At 44.7% G+C, this 15247-nt stretch overlaps 1 protein-coding gene across 7 annotated transcripts in view; it reads left to right on the forward strand.

The window, feature by feature from the left end:
• STARD13 (StAR related lipid transfer domain containing 13) overlaps positions 1-15247 on the forward strand; it is a 221877-nt gene that overhangs the window by 191529 nt on the left and 15101 nt on the right. For 5 of the 7 annotated variants that reach the window (XM_065901729.1, XM_065901727.1, XM_065901733.1 and 2 more), the window contains exons 5-7: positions 4724-6114; positions 7304-7477; positions 8549-8765. In XM_065901729.1, the coding sequence (XP_065757801.1) occupies positions 4724-6114; positions 7304-7477; positions 8549-8765 (1782 nt within the window). The remainder of the gene's footprint in view (positions 1-4723; positions 6115-7303; positions 7478-8548; positions 8766-15247) is intronic. The other 2 variants (XM_065901731.1, XM_065901730.1) reach the window with 1 other exon arrangement.

The following is a 15247-nucleotide window of genomic DNA, read 5'->3' on the forward strand; positions in this document are numbered from 1 at the left end:
CTCCCAAGTATTGAGATCCATGCTTTTGGGCAAATATCCTAAGGTGAATGTCTTGGTTTGGTTACCACATTACATTGTTAACTCACATTAAGCCTAAATCTGCTACAATTCTCAAGATTATTGATAGGAACATCCCACACATCCTATAATAAATTTGTAAAGTTAAGTTCTTCGTGTTTAACTTCGTGAAATTTCATCTTATTAACAGGCCATCCTTCAATTCTGTGAAGATCCTTATGCATCTCAAATCAGTATTCTCTAACAACAATAATTAGTTTCATCTTACACTTTAAGATTTATCTGGCATTTTCACATATACTCTCATTTGATTCTATTGGCAAACCATGCCAGATGTGGGTTGTTATCATTTCCATTTTACAGTTGAGAAAATTGAGTCTCAAAGTGAGTGCCTTGCTTAAGATGGCTTAGTGAGACCTGAATGGATGGGATGGGGGCGGGGTGGAAGGGAGGTCCAGAAGTGAGAAGAGAGACGTGTACTTATAGCCGATTCACTTCATTGCACAGCAGGAACTAACACGACACTGTAAAGCAGTCGTCCTCCAATTAAAAATAAACAACAGCAAAAAGAGCACCTAGTGAATAATCTGTGCCATCTTCACAGTTTAAAAACATGGATCCTTCTGACTCATTCAACTTATTCTTAAAATGGACACAGCCTGGAGGCGTCCTGCGTCATTTGCTTTCAGTCTTTCCATCACCCTCTCTGGTGGAGTTACTCAACCAGCTACTCACAAAACGCTCTGTAGCCTCCAGCAGTTTGGCATCTTGGCCTTTTGTCAGTTCCTGGCTAAAATCCAGACACATGAGTCCCTAGTATTTCCCTGGTTTACTAAATTGCTGAGATAAGAGAATAAAGTTAGTTTGGTGTGTCTTTTTATCATAAAAACATCTGACTCCTAGAGGTTTCCATTTTGCATTTCTAAATAATCACAAACTGTTTGTGTCTAGCCTCAAAAAAAAAAAAAAAAGATGAAATCTGATCATCTCCTAAAGAGTACACCTTACATTTATTATTGGAGAGTCTGCTATGTCCCTGACCATCTGCTGGTCCCTGAGTATATAAAAAACTAAAACTGTGGTGTTTTTCATGCTGTGAATCAAGGCCCATTGGTAGATTATCAGATGAATCTAATGGGTTGCAAACAACATTTAAAAAAAATGAAATGGACTAAACTAGAATATAAAATATCAGAGGATAAAGATAACTGTGATAGCATAAATTTATGTATTTATTTATTTAGCTTTAGTGTAATTTGTACACATGCCTTGAGTTGTGCTGGAATTTTTCTTTTTTATGAGCAGCTAACATGTATTGAGCACTTAGTATGTTCCATATACTGTTATCAGTGCTGTATTACTTCCTTTTTTCCTTCTTCAGTTTTATTGAGACATAATTGACATATAGCACTGTATCAGTTTAAAGTGTGCAGCATGATTTGACTGACATACATCATGACTACCACAGTAAGTTTAGCGAATATCCATCATCCCAGAGATACAATGCTAAAGAATAGGAAAAAAAAAAAAATGTTTTCCTTGTGATGAGAACTCTTAGAACTTACTCACTTAACAACTTACATATATAACATACACGGTGTTCATTATATCTATGGTGTTTTACCCTGCATCTCTAGTACCCATTTATAACTTAAAAAATGTATTTCTTATTGTATGTCACTATCAGTAGTTTCAAAGATCCTGCACCAGTGGGAAAAAACAGACACAGAATCATGTCAGTACCCTCTGGACGTACTCTGATAATTGCATACTAAAGAAGATAGTTATATTTTCCTTTTTTCTCTGTTTTATTTTTGTTTTTTATTGCTTTGCTTTTTGTTTGTTTGTTTTTATTCAAACCATCTAAATACTGCAAAATTTCCCTGAACTGTTTGCCTTTTTCCCCAGGAGTTTACCACTTTTTCACATGCTTCGGTTGGGTTGTAAATATCTCTTTTTGCCCAGAGCCAGTATAATAAGCTCTTAGAGCCCAGCAGACAGGAGCGGGCTTTCCATCCCTAGCCCACAGTGCCCGGCTTGGCATCTTTTCTAAACCAACATAAAGAAGTCCTTCTCCAACTAGTATGTGGTTTGCTAGCATCAGTAACCAAGTTTGGGATTGCTTTAGAGAGCTCATTGGAGCCAACACTAAATGTTGTAGTTTCTATTTTAGAAATCTGTATTTTCTTTAAAAGCATATCCTTCTTTTGCCTTCTCAGAAACTGTTTGCTAAAAGGTTTTTTTCAGAGTGTTTACTTAATATCAACTTCTCCTAGCTTCCTGAAATATGACATGAAAATCCAATAAACTCAACCTTCAAACTGTCACAGTACCTGATATTTAAATGGCCCTTAGATGTCAGGGTTTATTGTATCCATCACAGGGAAAAAGGAGGTAGAAAATGCTATGAAAAAAGGATATTTTTGAGTCTTCATCCTAGAGTCTTGCCCTTTTTCCATTTGTGCAACTTTTTAAGCTCTTTTGCCAAAGTTTTATGCAACTTTTTTAAAACTCAAAGCTAATTTCCCACCATGCTGCCACAGCTATGAAATTCTCTGTGATTGCCATCCTTTCTTCCACCTTATACTTGAAAGTTCAAATTTGTTATGTAGTCTAATCCCTGTGAACCTAGATTTTCAGGGAATAAGCAAATTTGTTATGTAGTCTAATCCCTGTGAACCTAGATTTTCAGGGAATAAGAATGGAAGGATCCCACATTCACTGACTGAGCATCTGTTTATTTTTTCTTGAAGACAATATATTGCGAAGTCCAGAGGAGTTAAGGTAGCTGCCAGATATATAGAAAGATGGATAAGATCTTACATGGACAGGAAGCACAGATGCAGCTGAACAAACACAAGAAAATAACAAATAAGCCAAAACACCCCTCAATGAAGGATTAATCAGTGCATTATTTCATGTAATCCCCGAAGCAAACCTATGATGCAGAACCGATTTTCAGTTCCATTTTATAAATGCCATTTTATAAATGATAGAAATGCACTTTGGGGAGAGTAAGCAACTTTCAGACAGTCACCTAAGTCTAACTGGTACTGCTTGCACTGGCAACCAGGTCTTAGAACCAGATGCCAAGGTAAAGTGAAATAACACTTAGTCCAATTAATATATATACACGCACATAGAGAGGAAGAGAGCAATTACTCTACGCTCGGCATTGGGGAGGATATAAATATGAATATGGCACAGAAACACAGGCCCTGGACCTGATGAGTTTTTCTGTAACAGTTGAGAGTAGGTGCATGGGACATGAGATTAAGATAGCATTATAATAAGTGTTACAATAAAAATCTAAATGCTACAGGAGCACAGTGGAAGCATAGTCACTGCCTTGGGGCTGTCAGGAAGGCGTCAAAGAGACCCATGAAGCTGAGTACCCAAGAATGGCCAGGGACCAGGGAAGGACAGGGGACCATATAAACATTTTAGGCTCTTAATCCTGTCACAGAGCTGGGTATTGGACCTAGTTGCAGGTCAGGGAGCAGAATGCAGGAAGATGGGGAGGAAGCATTAAAATAAGAAAAGCACATTGGAGTCAGGTTGAAAGAGCTTCATGTTGAAAGTCAGGTTGAAAATGCCATACCCAGACTTCAGAGAGCTAAGGGGAATGAAAAGTGCCTAAACTGGGAAACCCTGTGATTGCACTTGGATTACACTGTAGAAAGTCGTTTAGATGGAGAGGATGTTGGCCCGGTTTTTACTGTAATAACCCAGCCAGAGGTGCCAAGGGCCCGCACTAGGGAATAAGAGTGAAGATATGAACGAGGGAGCAGATTTGAGAACCATGTCAGAGTCGGGTCTTGGTAATACACATAATGAAGAGGAGGAAGGAATGGATGATCCAGTTCATCTGGAAAGGAAATTATTTATATGTCTGTGCTGGGCTGGGCCCAGGGATTTGCAAAGATAAACAAAGCCAATTCTGGATTCAGGGAACCCAGACTCTTCTGTTTCAGGGGCTACAAATTCAGGCAGAACCCAGACGTAAGAGAAATGTGTGAGGTGTATGACAGGGCAAAATGGTGGGGCCATAGCACCCAGATACCCATGTCCCAGGAAGGAACTCAGATCCAGGGCTGATTAAAAACAAGAAGGCTGGCCTGGTGGTGCTGGCTGGGATGGGACCTTCCTCCACCAGGAATCTCTAGAATGGCTCCCAAATTTCCACTTCCAGGAATTTGGAGATAATTTGGCTGTTAACTTGCACGGGAACATATGCTAAGAATCAAGTCTGGGAGACTAAGGAGTATTGGCTTTGAGATCTAGTGACTCTGAGGCTCAGAAGAGGAAAGCTAGAAATATGGTCGTAGGGCTCCATAAAGAGATGGAAAGAAGTGCCTTCTATGGCAAGATTAAGTTTCTATTCAAAAAGGGAGAACTGCAGGTGTTTTATATTTAGCCTGTCTAGCCAGATGGTAATTACATCCTCTATAATCGGTCCATGAAGCTTCTTATAGAGGAGGGAAGGAAAACTGAAGGGAAGAGCGCTGGACGGGTTGGGAAGGGATCTTCCAGCTACTGGGAAGGAAGAGGGCATCCAGGACAATAAAGATGGGGGCGAGACCAGCAAAAGGGCCCACCCGTGAGAGGGAGGGAAGGACGAGGCGGTGGTGCCGTGCCCACGCTCCCTGGACTGCCCTCTCCACCCCTGCCACCCTTACATTAGCATCCTGCTGCTGTTTTCCAGGGTGACGACTCTGATGAGGAAGATCTCTGCATCAGCAACAAATGGACTTTCCAAAGAACCAGCCGCCGGTGGTCTCGCGTGGACGACCTCCACACACTGTTTCCTGGAGGAGACAGAAATGGGTTGTCGGGAGACACTAGGATGAGAAACACGACCAGCAGTGAAAGCGTCCTCACGGATCTGAGCGAGCCCGAGGTCTGCTCCATTCACAGCGAAAGCAGCGGCGGGAGCGACGGCCGCAGCCAGCTGGGCGGGCAGGGCGCCGGCCAGGAGGCCTTCGAGGGCCCCGGGCAGTACTGCGCCGAGGGCGCAGTCATGCTGGACGCCGCGCTGGTGGGCAACAGCCTCCTGCCGTCCCCCAAAGACGGGCTCCAGCACCCTTTGCACCCAAAGAATGAGAAGCCCAGCCGGGCCAGGGCCAAGTCATTCCTGAAACGCATGGAAACGCTGCGAGGGAAAGGCGCGCAGGGGAGGCACAAGGGGCGGACCGGGGGCCTGGTGATCAGCGGTCCCGTGCTGCAGCAGGAGCCCGACTCCTTCAAGGCCATGCAGTGCGTCCAGATCCCAAACGGACACCTCCAGAACTCGCCCCCCGCCACCGGCAGTGCCGGGCTTCCTGGCCCCACCAAGTGGGGTGCTGAGAGCAGCCCCTCGGAGAACAGCAGCAGTGGGGGGAGCACGCCTGGCCTGAAGGAGCGGAGGTGCCAGGAGGCCCACAAGCGCGGGGGCATGTACCTCGAAGACCTGGACGTGCTTTCGGGGACAGCACTGCGGGACTCGGGGGACCGAAACCACCACGCGCATGAGTTTCACTCCCAAGAGAACTTGGTGGTGCACGTCCCCAAGGACCACAAACCAGGAACCTTCCCCAAGGCGCTCTCTATAGAAAGCCTCTCGCCAACAGACAACAGCCACGGGGCGAACTGGAGGACCGGGAGCATCTCCCTGGGCAGACAGCCCAGCCCGGGGGCCAGAGAGCCCAGGCTCATGGGGTCCTGCCACAGGGCGAGTCGGGTCAGCATCTACGACAACGTCCCCGGCTCCCACCTGTACGCCAGCACCGGGGACCTTCTGGACTTGGAGAAGGATGACCTCTTCCCTCACCTAGATGACATCCTCCATCACGTCAATGGGCTCCAGGAGGTAGTGGATGACTGGTCCAGAAACATGTTACCCGAACCACAGACACACAGTGCCGGAGAGGCTGGCTTCTCCCCCTTCCCCTCTCCCAATCAGATCACCTTGGATTTCGAAGGCAACTCTGTCTCCGAAGGTCGGACCACACCCAGTGACGTGGAAAGAGACAGAGCGTCTCTTACTGAGTCAGAGGCTGCTGGGGTCAGAGAAAGGAGGGACTCGGGAGTAGGGGCCTCTCTGACCAGGCCAAACAGGTTGGTGGCATGGCTTTGTGAAATGAGGTTTAAATCCATTTCATAATAATTATGGTCTGTTTACTTAACAAACATTTATAGAGTACCTTCTAAATGTTTAACACTGGTCTAAGCGATGTATGCGGTTGGGAATTATTTGAACAGTAGTATGTCTTTTGTGCAGATTGAATCCATGTTAACTCACATTTGTTTCTCCCAGTGTTTACCCTTTAATTCAATCTTGGTTTTATGCAAAAAAAAAATTGAGCTTCTTATGTGCAAAGCACTGATGACAAGGCCCATTGCCTGTGCACAGGCTCTTCCCATGACCTTCCCAAGCATCTCTTTTGCCAAATCTTAAATTTTTAAAAAGTTCTATGAGAAATTTCTGAGATCTAAGGTGTATACAGTACTTCATATGTTTATTTTGACTTTAAAATGCAGATTACAAAGCACATAAAAGCTGTTTTACTATGACCATTTCACAAGCACCTTAGATAAATGTCCCTGGAAGGGGGTAACCAGTAGGGTCTCTCGTGAGGCAGTGATGTCTCTCGGGCTCACTGCTGTGCGGTCACGTCAGGAGAGCTTCATCTGCACCTGTCACAAGTCAGAGTGTGGAGTCAGGACGGCAGTGTGACGGTACTCTCCAGCTCCCACATGTGTGTGCTCTCCATCTCCGCCTCTGTCTATCTGAACGTCTCTCTCTCTCTTACACACACAGTCTCAGGTGCTTTCAACACTGTGGGAATGGATTTAGGAATAAACCAACACAAAAAATTTGTTATATCACTTATTTAAGCCTCCTAACTGTGGCTTCAATGGTAAAGAATCTGCCAGCAATGCAGGAGACCTGGGTTCGATCCTTGGGTCAGGAAGATTCCCTGGAGAAGGGAATGGCAACCCACTCCAGCATTCTGGCCTGGAGAATCCCAGGGACAGAGGAGCCTGGCGGGCTACAGTCCATGGGAGTTGCAGAGTTGGACACGACTGAGCAACTAACACCACCAATGAAACAGATAATGACTTCTTCCAAAGTAGTTTCTTCTGTTTGTTCTGTGCATTTTGTGTCTTTCTGCTCCATTTGCTCTGTGATTCTCTTGGCTCGGAAACTATTTTGATTAGCTACTTAAAAATCGGTAACATCCCATGTTTTCTGACAAACCCATCCCCTTTGTGACTGGCCTCTCTGATGGTCTTTCCGGTAAAGGCGACTCCGGTGGAACAGCTTCCAGCTCTCACACCAGCCGCAGCCATCTACGGCGTCACCCCACATCAGCGGACAGACAGCCGGCCAGCTGAACCTGCTCCAGCGCTTCTCGCTGCTCCGCCTCACGGCCATCATGGAGAAACACTCCATGTCCAACAAGCACGGCTGGACGTGGTGCGTAGCCCATTCGCCTTGGAGGGGACCGTTCGCTCCAGGGCTCAGTGTGTGATGGCAAGCACTTCAGTGTTTGCTTTCTGAGTTCTGAGGAATCTGTTGCCTTCACTGCCAGTCTCCTGGAAAAAAAAGAAAATGCCCAGAGTTCTTCCTCAGTGTCTGCCTCTGGGCTGCCAAAGCCTGGATGAGATGTAACCTGCAGGAAGCATTGCTTTTGTAGCTCTCTGTCAGTTTCCATGGAAGGCAGTCAGGCTCCAAGTAAAGAGTGATCAGTTGTGAACAGAGACATTAAAAATAAACTTGCCGTAAAGTAATTCTGGCAGTTTGCAAAGAAAACATCTGTTTCTTGTACCTCCTGGCCCAATGCAGAGCTCCACACTTAGAGCATTGCTTCATTCTGAGAGCACCGAACTCTTCAAATACAGTTCCGCTCTTATTTCATTGGCTAATAAAAACAAGACTATGCAGTAAACCTTTGGAATAAGGAACTCACAAAAGCACATGTTGGAACTTGAATGTGGACCGATTTTAGACAATTTGATGGATTTGGAAAAACATAAGATGTGCTGCTAATTGTCATATGTTATATATTATGCACAAAGAAGAATTGGCAGTGCTTTTATAAAATATAATAAGGAAGTTATATTGTGTGGTCAAATCAACATATGCTTATATATCAAATTTTTCTTTATAAAGTACAACTGGGTCTAGAAAAGTAAGGGAAGATATTAACATAGTATTTTATCTTCTTTTCTTTCTCCCCCAGCCCCAACCAAATTTCTTCTTCCTGATGTAGTTTTTAATATTGTTTTGTTTGTCTTATTGGGGACTTCGAAGTGTTTATCACTTAGAAGTGTGTCCATCACAGTTAAACTGGAATGTCAAGCACTTGATTTGAAAGCAGGGCCATAAATCCATTCTGCTAACGTGAATCACCCTGTTTAACAGTTATAGGCACAGGGCACACACAGTCCTTCCAATGTAATGTGAATAATCAAGGGAGAAATGTTGCATTTCCTGGCGCCTGTCAGATGTTTCAACAAAAGCTTGGCTTCCCTCTTGCTTTCACAGCCTCTCCCCGCAGTGTGCTCCACGAGGCGTGCATGACCTGGTTTCTGTGAATTCTAGGGCAGTTCCAAAGTTCATGAAGAGGATGAAAGTTCCCGATTATCGAGACAAGGTGGTCTTTGGCGTTCCCCTCATCGTTCACGTCCAGAGAACTGGGCAGCCCCTGCCACAGAGCATCCAGCAAGCGCTGAGGTATCTACGCAGCAACTGCCTCGATCAGGTAGGGTCGTCAATCCCAGTCACAGGCCAGGCAGCACAGAGCGGCAGCCAGACCAGATCTGTCCAGGTTCAGACAAGACATGCCTCTCAGAAAGAAAAGGCACTGTCGTCTTTAGGAGGTCACTGTTTAATTTGACCAGGTGACATCCCCGTCAAGGCACGCGAGGGTGTTTCCCCACTGGCAACTTGAAGGCCACCCTGGAGTGACTGCAGAAAGCTAACATTGATCATTTGTACCTGTGATGGCTAATTTGTGTTCCCCAGAAACTGGGAGTAAAGCTATCTACTGCATTTCCTTTTAATTACGGTCTCAATGCCACCACTGATTTCACAGCATTCTTTTATCCCTGTTTGTTTGTTTTTAAACTAGAATTAGGTGTTTATATCTCCCTTTATTAATTTTTTGAAGCAGCACTGTAACTATTTATATTTTTTAATTTATTTATATATTTTTTAAATGTGCAAGTAAAATATGAAAATAATATCAGCTAAGTTAAATGTCCCTTCATCTTGTGGAGTTGATTAAAAAGCTCAAGGTGAACAAAATTTTTGGAGACCATTTTCCGTCTCCAGGACTGTGGGGGCCACCACAGTGGTGGACAATGAATGGCCCAGAGTGCAACCTAGTCTATGATTAACCAGGCCAGGCCTTTGCTCCTCTGAATTAATACTCATTAGTTTCTCTATTAGACATTCTGTCCAAAATAAAAGCCATGTTTCCGCTTGATCAATTGCAACCTTGAGTAGTGAGGGTATTTTCAGGCAACTATCCTGTAATGGCTTCTATTCATCTTACTCTTTAATACCATGTGAAGAATCTGTGCCAAACTAAGGTTATTTGCACTTTTCATTGATTTACCCTTGGCCTTAAGCTAAGTGGACAGAAATGAGCTAAGCTGCCCGAACTCATGAACTGGTATCGTCTCCACCCCAGTGCTGAGATCATACTTAGAATCAGGATGGTCTCTTGATGAATCAGATAGCAGTTTTCAATGGAAAAGAACAGGAGTAACTTCTGCATTCAGTGCCATCACTGATTGAACTCAATGCATTATTCCCTTTTCCCTTCCCACTCTTAATTTAGATAATACACACATCTACATTTTTTCATATTTAGATGTTACCGTGAGGGTAAACATGTTTGCTGTTACCGTTGTGGTGGTGATGGCTGCTTTGTTTGAGAAATGGCCTGGATGGTTTCCCTGTTATTTCTCAGAAAAAAAAACAACAGACCACTTGTCTAAAACTAATAGCACTCATTTTTGGCAGATGCCCCAACATTAGTTGATTTGTGAGTAGCATCCCAATAGAGCAATCCAATGAAGCTGATAGTTAAGCATTAGATTTTTTTTTTTAATTTTAGAACTTTTAACCAAAGGCACACATTAATCAAAAGTAGAAGGTCTATGGGTATTTTATTGAGAAAAATTTTTGGAGAGGTGGGCTCCAACATTTGCCCATACCCTGGGAATTCCCTGGTGGCTCAGATGGGAAAGAGTCTGCCTGCAATGTGGTGCAGGAGACCCAGGTTCAGTTCCGGGGTCAGGAAGATCCCCTGGGGAAGAAAACAGCTTCCCACTCCAGTATTCTTGCCTGGAAAATCCCATGGTCAGAGGAGCCTGGCAGGCTACAGTCCATGGGGTCGCAAAGAGTTGGAAACAACTGAGTGATTCCACTTTTCACTCAATTAATCTCTTTTGCAGTTCTGAAAGCATTGCCACCATGCCCTTCAGCACAGGACTTTGAAGCTTCAACTGTACTTTTATTGGACTATTAGTGTAGACCCAGGATTGTATTATGTGGAGAGTAGCCTGCTGTTCAGACACATTTTTCCAAACTTCTCAATCTTCATAAAGGTATATGAGACCCATCTTCCCTCTGGGCTGATTCTCTTCAAGTCTTTGACTCGAGTGCTTATCAGCAAATGCTCTATTGAGAGAAAACAGGGTTTGTTCTGGAATGCTTAAAGTAAACGCCGCAGTTCATCTACACTCTTCACTCAATAACTATAACCTTTCTTAAGTGCCCAGCATGTTTCAGGGATGTTAGGTATCCTGCGCTCACTGCCTCACTCAATTCCCTATCCACCCAGGGCAGGGTTAGCCCCCAGGTGGCAATGGTGAAGCCAACATTTGCTTGAAAATCTATCTCCAGGGTCCAAGTTTTTAACAAATGCATTTCACTACCACCCGTTAGAATTGCTTGTCCCCAGTGATTTTGGGGTGATGCCACCTCTGGCATTGAGGGACACTTTGAGAAGTGGCCCTAAACAACTCACTGATGGATTCAGTGTCAGGATTGTCTTGATGATGCTATTCATTGTATCATGTGGTGTCTTCTCTGTAAGAACCAAAGAATTTTTCTTCCTCAGGTCCCAGCACCTGAAAACATTGTTATTTTGGGGAAAACTGACCTGTCTATATTAGGCACAGCAGGCTCATTCAGCTGGATATGTTTTCCTCTCTACATTGGCTGAGAGAATTATTGTGGCCAAATGCACATTCTGCCTGTAGTTAATATATGTAACGTGAGGGCATGCGTGAATTTTGTGTGTGAACCTCATTCCTACTTCCTGCTCTCCTTTTCTGTCTTTATTTTCCTATTGCTCTGATGGTCTCATCTATGATCCTTAATTTATAGATCACTGTCAGTCACTTTGAATTCTTTCCTAAACAAGATTGGCTACACACGCGTTGTAATATCACCACTCCACTCACCACATAGTCTTTATGTAGAACGGAAACCAGTCCTGCCCCCTGTAGATTCCAAATAAACGTGTGTCACCAGCACTGCTACTGTTGTTGACGCCAGTCTCCTGTTTGAAGCAAAAGTCATTCAAATGGAAAGAAGGAAAGTAGAACCAAATCCCCCTCAACCCCTGCTCTCTGGCTTATGCTTATTCCCTGTCTCCGTTTCAGGCCTGTAACTATTTTCTTTCTTTCTTCTTTAATCTGAACAAACACCACCCTGAAAAACAGTATGCTGGCAAAGCTTTATAAGAAAAAGGCTCATTTCGTGGACCTGGATACTGACTGTAAATGTAAACACAATGAACAAGTCAACCCTTCTCTTGTCTCCGTCAAAAGAAAGAATCTGTCAGATGTCAAAGGGACTTTTGCCTTAGCCAGGCTCTCTCTTAGGAGGCACTCGGTGCTGGCAAGGACCCCCCACCTTCATCAGCAAAGAGTGTGGGGAGCACACAGAGGGCCCCCTCTGGCCCCTGCAGAGAAGGCAGGTAGCAACCGTAAGCGATGAGGGGGAAGTAGAGAAGCATAATAAGAAAACCAGGCTCAGGAGGAAGACTCTCCTAGAGATTTAAGAGCCAACTCAAGCAAATAAAAGCCAGTGAATCAGAAAAGAAAGAGGGACCAAAGAACAAGAAAGGAGAACTGCCAGATGAGTGTTCTTCCTTCACCAATGGCACCTCCACTGTATTGAAGACTCAGGTCTACACAGGATCCTGAGACCCCAAGCCCCACGACTGTGCAGGACGAAAGGGTCTCGGATACCCTTCCTCTGAAGCACGCTTGACTGACTTCTCTGCTCCTCCTTTTACGTGGTCCCCTCCAACCACCTTCTAGGACTGTCCCAAGGCTCAGCCTCTCACCCCAGAGAGGGAGGCTGCCTCCCTGCTCCGCCTCATCCCCTCAGGCTAAGCAGTCTTCTCAAACAGGAGGACGTCACAAACAGCTGAAGACAGACAGAGCCCTGAAACAGGACCACCTACATCCCCAAGTACAGAACATCTTCTTCGTGATGAAACACAGTATATCCATTTTCACCTGAGCAGTTGGCTGTAGATGAAATAAGGATGTTTACCTTTGATTATGAATCATTTCAGACATGGCAGTGTGTGAAAGGAGCCAGGCTCTGTTGGCTGACCTTTTATTTCTGCCCTAAATCAGCTGCACTGAAGGGTAGATGATACCCAGGTTATACCCAGCTCCTGATGAGTATAGAGTCATGGCAGTGAGTGGCCAAACCTGCAAGGCTCCACATTAGAACCTGCTACATACTGCTCTCAGGCACCTTTCTCTCTCTGGATAAAACCAACCTTTCTTCATTAGTGGCGCACATCCCTAAAGAAGAGGAAACACAAGTCCTGATAAACATCATTAAGTGCTGAAAGGATTAGCATAAGCAGGATGCCAAGTAGGAGATTTAACATTATTTAGATGAAACTTGAATTCTAATGTAGCACTCATGCCCACGCTCTCCTTCTAATGGAGTAGTAAGTTTTAAAAGCCCAATTATGCCGTGAAGACACTTCATACTCAGTACAAGTGTCCTCAACCTGCTGCCAACCTAACATCATAAAATGAGTGATGTTCCTGGGTCTGTCTTTTTAAATTGCACATTGAGTCCTTGCTTTTCAAAACTGAGTGTTTAGGTGGAAGACTAAAGAGAGAGGACAGTAAAACCAGACCAGAGGGGCACTCATCATTCATCCTTTTACCCTGAAAATGAGAGATGACGTTCAAGAGAGAAGCTTATGAAATGAATTTTGCATCGCTGACCACTACTCTTCCCTATTAAGAGAGGATGTTGGAGCCATACTTTCTGGTACGTGAGAGCAGGCCCTGCTGTGTAATTTGTGGAGTCTTGTGCAAAATGAAAAGTGCATAGAGATTACGAAGAATTTCAAAATGGTGACCACAGTGCATTAAACTAAACATGGGTCCACATGTGACTACCCAGGTCACCAGGCCACCAGCAACAGACACAGAAGCAAATGAAAGACATTTCACACATCTTGGGTCTTCTTCATAATGAAACTGAAGGGCCTGGGGTTGCCTCCCATCAGCCACAATGACCACGGTGCCCTTAGAAGAAACGCATTTTCAGTGGTTTCTTTGGTCCTCCACTTTTTACTTACAAAAAGAAATTAGTCACAAATACACATTTTATCACAGCTCTGAAAGCTTTTTGAAGAGGAAGTGATGGTTGGCAATCCTGGGAACCCCCAGCCCTGGCTGCTCTATGATGACGGATAAGAAAAGCTCTTGCCTCTGGTCCCAGAAAAAGCTTCTACTTCACCAGGGAGTTGTCTATTGCAGGGACCTGAAGCCCCGCCCCCAGATTGCTTAAACAATAGAAATTCCCACGGTCCCATAACAAGGCAGGTAGTAGGGCAGTTCTTCCATCAGCTCAGTGCCATTTTTTAAGACAGGGGCCCTTCCCGTCTCTCTTCTGCCATCCTCAGTACTCCATCTGGAATCTGATTTCAGACCACCTTTACTTTTATTAGACTTAGAAAAAAAAAAATTCCTTTGGTGCTTCCAACAAAAATCCACAGAATCCACAGATCTTTCCCACGTCCCCTGGAAGATAAGGGTGGGACAGGAAGATTACTGTCAGAATTTGAGGCAGAACAAATAAATACCTGACAACCCTCTGGACATCCTGAGAGATCTGAAGTCGGAACAAGCAGCGCAGAGCCCGCGGCTGGAGAGCTCCAGACACGTCTCAAATCGTTAAAATAACAGTATCTGCTGAAACTAGAAAGAAACTTGGAGACAGAACAGTGCAAAGAAAGTGTTCCTGAGATGTGTATGTACCTGCACCTCACATGCACCAAAATCCACGCCGGCGAGAACCAGAGGACAATGAGGAACCTGGTCCTGCCATGTACACACATACACACACACACGCGTACACACATACACACGTACACACACACACACTCACACACACACAGTTGTCAGCTTTATTCTTTTTATAGAACACGATCAGTATTTCTCCACCGTCAATAACAACAGGAATTCTCAGATGGAATACTCCCAACTAACTGGAGGAACCCTGTTTGTGAGTCACGCTGAGGAATTCACCTCCAGGGCACTTGGCTTCTGAGAACTTGTGTGCATCACGGCCCTGAGGCCTGATCCTGGGCCTCTTTCCAGAACTAGAGATGTAAACACACTTTGAGGCCGGGTCTCACTCCGATAATCACTTATCTGACACCTTGAACTTTTCTTTTGACAGTACATGCTTTCTTCTCCTGCCTTTTGATAAAATTTGGAGTAGTCGCCAGAGGAATAGAAATGTTCTTTAGATTCTTCTTGGCAACGTTCCTGCATTTTCTAGGCGTTCCAAACCTTAAGAATCAAAAAGAAAGCGATTAATGTTTTAAGTGACACTCTGCCTGAATATCCAATTCTGTGGAATTGGGGTGGTAAGCCTCGGAATGCAGTCAGGATTACTAAGGATTCTGTCTTTATTGCCACAAAAAGTAGCGGTGTATAATTTCCCCTGCGTTCTGTGCCTCTGACGTCTAACAAAACCCCGAGTATTCCCTAACTGCTTGGAATTCTTCCCTGGCTGTTACTGCAGTTCGAAAGAGTGAGGGCTGCTCTCCATTTATAGCAGCAACTGAGAGCTCTGCTCAGAGGCTGGAGCTCGGGTGGACGCCGGCCTGGCGTGACTCCCGAGCAGAGGAAGAGTGGCCAGCGCTGACTCCTGGTCCAGCCGCTGCCCACCTCTCTG

This window comes from Muntiacus reevesi, chromosome 11 (assembly GCF_963930625.1).
Source record: "Muntiacus reevesi chromosome 11, mMunRee1.1, whole genome shotgun sequence".
Lineage (NCBI taxonomy): Eukaryota > Metazoa > Chordata > Mammalia > Artiodactyla > Cervidae > Muntiacus > Muntiacus reevesi.